Source organism: Nylanderia fulva, unplaced genomic scaffold (genome assembly GCF_048542155.1).
Source record: "Nylanderia fulva isolate GAGA-0341 unplaced genomic scaffold, ASM4854215v1 Scaffold1824, whole genome shotgun sequence".
Taxonomy (NCBI): Eukaryota; Metazoa; Arthropoda; class Insecta; order Hymenoptera; family Formicidae; genus Nylanderia; species Nylanderia fulva.
Genome location: NW_028190082.1, coordinates 1,112 through 5,835, shown reverse-complemented (window position 1 = coordinate 5,835; position 4,724 = coordinate 1,112). Strand labels below are relative to the sequence as shown.

The 4,724-nt window shown below is 29.4% G+C and overlaps 1 protein-coding gene across 1 annotated transcript; it reads left to right on the top strand.

The window, feature by feature from the left end:
* The first annotated feature begins 2,334 nt into the window (after window positions 1–2,334).
* LOC146723601 (leukocyte tyrosine kinase receptor-like) lies at window positions 2,335–3,395 on the top strand. The gene is made up of 2 exons (XM_085481591.1): window positions 2,335–2,717; window positions 3,011–3,395. Exons 1-2 carry the CDS (start codon window positions 2,370–2,372, stop codon window positions 3,335–3,337), a joined length of 675 nt encoding a protein of 224 aa, XP_085337717.1. The 5' UTR covers window positions 2,335–2,369; the 3' UTR covers window positions 3,338–3,395.
* Window positions 3,396–4,724: the final 1,329 nt, after the last annotated feature.

The following is a 4,724-nucleotide window of genomic DNA, read 5'->3' as shown; positions in this document are numbered from 1 at the left end:
CATACGGGCTGTGGTCCTTTTCAAAATTACAATAGAAGCATTAATGAGTTACTGCATATCATTATTGACATTTAAAAGTACGCTCCGGTGAGACTTAACTTAAGATCGGATGGTAAATTAACTGCGTTTCACTTGTGTCATCTTGTCACGACTGAGCACACTATACTGTATAGTGTGCTCAGTCGTGACAAGATGACACAAGTGAAACGCAGTTAATTTACCATCCGATCTTAAGTTAAGTCTCACCGGAGCGTACTTTTAAATGTCAATAATGATATGCAGTAACTCATTAATGCTTCTATTGTAATTTTGAAAAGGACCACAGCCCGTATGGTCGAAACGTCAATAAATATAGTTTAACAAATCTAATAGACAGCCAGTGTAGTCAGTTTAATATCTACTATCTTAGTATTTCATTCCTGGCGAACGAAATTTAATATTTTATTGTTATAAATGATTCCGTTTGTTCTCTACATTATTAATATTTTTTTTATTATTGTATAAAACTTACAATAAATTATTTTTTATTTAATAAAACTAATAAAAAAAATTGAGTTTATAAATTGCATGAGTAATAAAAATCATTAAATCTCGTGTAGAAGATCTGTTTAATGCATTTCAGTATTATATTAATTTCTCTCGATCAAATATTTTAATGAAAATCTTTCCTCTAATTTTAAAGTCGACCAGACTGGCAATAATTTATTTTGAATAATTAGTTAAATTACAACGTTTCGGCTGTCATTGCAGCCCTTTTCAAGTAATCTATAAACAGTTATATACATATAAATATACTCTTAATGCGCTTAATCATACAAATAATTATAAATTTACAAAAATATATATGTTTACATACCAGATTAATACAATAAATCATATTCACAGCAAACCCCCGACAAATTTAACCATTGTTTTGATGAACAATGTATAACTGACAGAAGTAAGCACAAAATAAATAGATGTTGACTTTTAGCAGGAATCTTAGTCACTACGCGTTGAGAAAATAGAAAACCAAAGTACTGTGTCTTTCGCAATTTTTAAACCGTCAATACAAAGTCAAATAAATAAATAAATAAATTTGGCGGTAATTTTGGTGCGTCTAATCGAGATAAATTTGATACACGAAGTGTTATAGTGTTGCCGTATATTAGAGCTTTGAGCGAAAATATTACTCGTTGCATAAACAAAAATGGAATTGGCGTATTATATACCGTTCCAAAAAAATTAGACACATTGATAAAAAGAGGGAAAGATAGTATTGACAACTTAAAAAGAACCGATGTAGTTTATAAGATCGAATGCGCGAATTGTGACTCTACATATATTGGACAAACAAAGCGACATTTAGAAACACGTATTAAGGAACATAAAAATAACATCAAAAAAGACACGACATCGCACTCAGTTGTTAGTTTGCATCGGACTTGCAACGATCATGAGTTCCGTTGGGATTCTCCTGTGATTCTGCATCAAGAAAAACAAACAAGAAAAAGAGAAATAGCAGAAATGTTTTATATAAAAAACCAAAGAAAAAGCATTAATTTACAAAGAGATACTGAGAATTTCAGTGGGATTTATGATCGCGTTCTTGAAGCTATTTAATATATTATATTGTCATATGTTACATATTTATTCATTTATTTATTTATTTATTTGACTTTGTATTGACGGTTTAAAAATTGCGAAAGACACAGTACTTTGGTTTTCTATTTTCTCAACGCGTAGTGACTAAGATTTCTGCTAAAAGTCAACATCTATTTATTTCGTGCTTACTTCTGTCAGTTATACATTGTTCATCAAAACAATGGTTAAATTTGTCGGGGGTTTGCTGTGAATATGATTTATTGTATTAATCTGGTATGTAAACATATATATTTTTGTAAATTTATAATTATTTGTATGATTAAGCGCATTAAGAGTATATTTATATGTATATAACTGTTTATAGATTACTTGAAAAGGGCTGCAATGACAGCCGAAACGTTGTAATTTAACTAATTATTCAAAATAAATTATTGCCAGTCTGGTCGACTTTAAAATTGGTGGAGAGATTTTCATTATTTATTACTGGCGACTCTTAAGGATTATCATTTGTTATATTTTTTAATTAGAAAATTTAAACACACATTTAACAACACATTTTTTAATTAATATAATTTTCAAAATCAAAATATGCGTTTCATTATTATAATAAATAATCTAAACGATTTTAACGTGCATTTTATTGATTTATGTCAATCATGGAATATTTTGCAGGTATTTCAAGGAATTGTCTCCAATTTAGAAGGGTTGAAAACAATGTGTGCCATAAAAAGGTTACCTGATAATGCTTGCTGGAAAAAAAGAAATTTTTGCAAGAAGCCAAAAGGATGAGCCGATTTGATCACGAAAATGTTCTAAAATTATTGGGCATTTGCTTGAATACAGATTCACCGATGCTCATATTGGAATTAATGGAAACTGACTTATTGACATATTTGAGAGAGAATCAAACATTCAACCCGTTAAGTGCACAAAATCTGCGCCTGCAAGACTTACTCGCCATGTGCGAAGATGTTGCGCGGGGTTGTCACTATCTAGAAGAAATGCGATATATACATAGAGATCTTGCGTGTCGAAATTGCTTAATATCCACGAGAAATGATGGAAGCCATATTGTGAAAATCAGTGACTTTGGATTAACTAGGAATATGTACAATGATCAATATTACCGCATGGTAAGTACAATTTTTTAAAATAAATAAATCCTCTTTCTGTATTTAATATAATATTAACATTTTAAAGCTAATAATGTGAAAAGATTAATAATTTTATTTGTGTGTATATATATATATATATATATATATATATATATTGTATATACACACACACACAGTATATACAGAGAATATACATATGTATATAGGGAAAGAGAGATGTGTTGATTTTTTATTTCTCTGCACGTAACGCTTACTTTAAAAATAAACGAAATAGTGAAAAACCTAAACTATACGTTAAAATTGTATTTTAGGAAACAAGAGACCCTCTTCCTATTCGCTGGATGGCACCGAAATCTATACTGTACCAATTATTTACTTCAAAAAGCGACGTTTGGGCTTTCGGGGTGCTAATGTGGGAAATTATGTCATTGGGTGAATTCCCCTATTCTACCATAAAAAATGCAATAAATGTTATAGGATATATATGTGAAGGAAACAGGCTGTCGCAACCTCTCTACTGTCCGTCGACGTTGTATCAGTTAATGCAGCAATGCTGGAGTGAGGAGAACAATAGACCAAATTTTAATCACTGTCTCGAAATTATCGTAAGCTTAATAAGAAACAATAGTAGACAATAGTAGATTAAATATACACAGATAAATCGATAGTAATTCTTTTTATGTGCGTATTATTGCATAAAATAATTTTTTATATATCAAAATATCCCTAACAGCACAATATATATCCGATGAAAGACATTCAAAAAGATATCTAGAGAACATTCGAACATCCTCTGGATGTCCTTAAGATGTCCTCTGAACGTTTTTCGAATATGTGTGCTGTTAGAGATAATATTTGGACTAAAAATATTGCCTTTACTTTTTTGCTCATATTCTTTATTTTAATTCATTAAATATTTTAAATTATCTTCCGAAAAAAAGTCCATGTACTCGTATAATTATATATAAATGTATATTAATATATATATATATATATATATATATATATAAACAATTAACTATGACCATAGTTAATTGTTTCACATTATATCATGTCACATATTAACAATAAGATCAGAAATTAAGTTTCTATATAGACAGTTGTGTTTTAGCACTTGATAAGGGCCGAAACCCATGGCCGAAACGTCGTGAATATTAAATAAAGATTATTAAATAGCCAGAGTTGGTTGATTAAATCACTACCATAATATAATAAATTTAATATAAAAAAAATCTCCTGGAAAAAATCTTGCGGACGCACATGTACACAGTTGCAACGCTGCTATGCATACAATGGAGGAGCGAATCTGAGAAACGCAGCTGGATATTTCCGCCCCATGCATTAAATAAAAGAAAAAATTTCAAGAAAAATAACACGGCACAGCGTGATCTCAAATTTTAGAATGTACTGGTATTTTATTATAACTCAGGTAGTGTTGCAATAGAAAGAACAAGTCCATCTCGCATAATAGCATAAGAGCATTCACTATGCATAATCCTTCGTATTCGAAATAAAAATATAAATATAAAATGTAAAAAATTTTATAAAAATATATTAACTTTTAACACATGCAAAAATAAGGAATATTGAGAAAAATGTATAATATATTCAAAATGTATATGTTTGTATTTCATCAAATAACATAACATTTTGCACACGTATAACATTCTGAGAATTCAAATATTTTGAAATTGCATCGAAAACGGAAATAATTTAAAAATCTTTTAAACAATTATTTTTTCTGAAACTCGTATTTTCGAATAAACAAACCAACATAAGTTGTTGGTTGTATTACGACAATTCTGGTTTTTATTAAACTTCTCTTATCGTTCTGAACATGTACAATGCTCTTCCAAAGAGTTCTGATAATATACAGAAACTAATTAAAAATGCAAGCACGGGCTCCAAAATGTCGGAAGACATGAATAGAACGATCCTCAGTTTGATAAAAAATATTATTTGAAAAACATGTGTCTCCTGAACTTACATAATGATATTTAAAATGCCTCCTAAAATAAAATTCAC

Bases quoted from the DNA above. Each gene is read 5' to 3' on its own strand.
- LOC146723601 (XM_085481591.1), top strand. From the start codon at position 2,370: ATGAGCCGATTTGATCACGAAAATGTTCTAAAATTATTGGGCATTTGC. The intron at 2,718-3,010 runs GTAAGTACAATT...ATTGTATTTTAG, and splicing joins ATGATCAATATTACCGCATG to GAAACAAGAGACCCTCTTCC.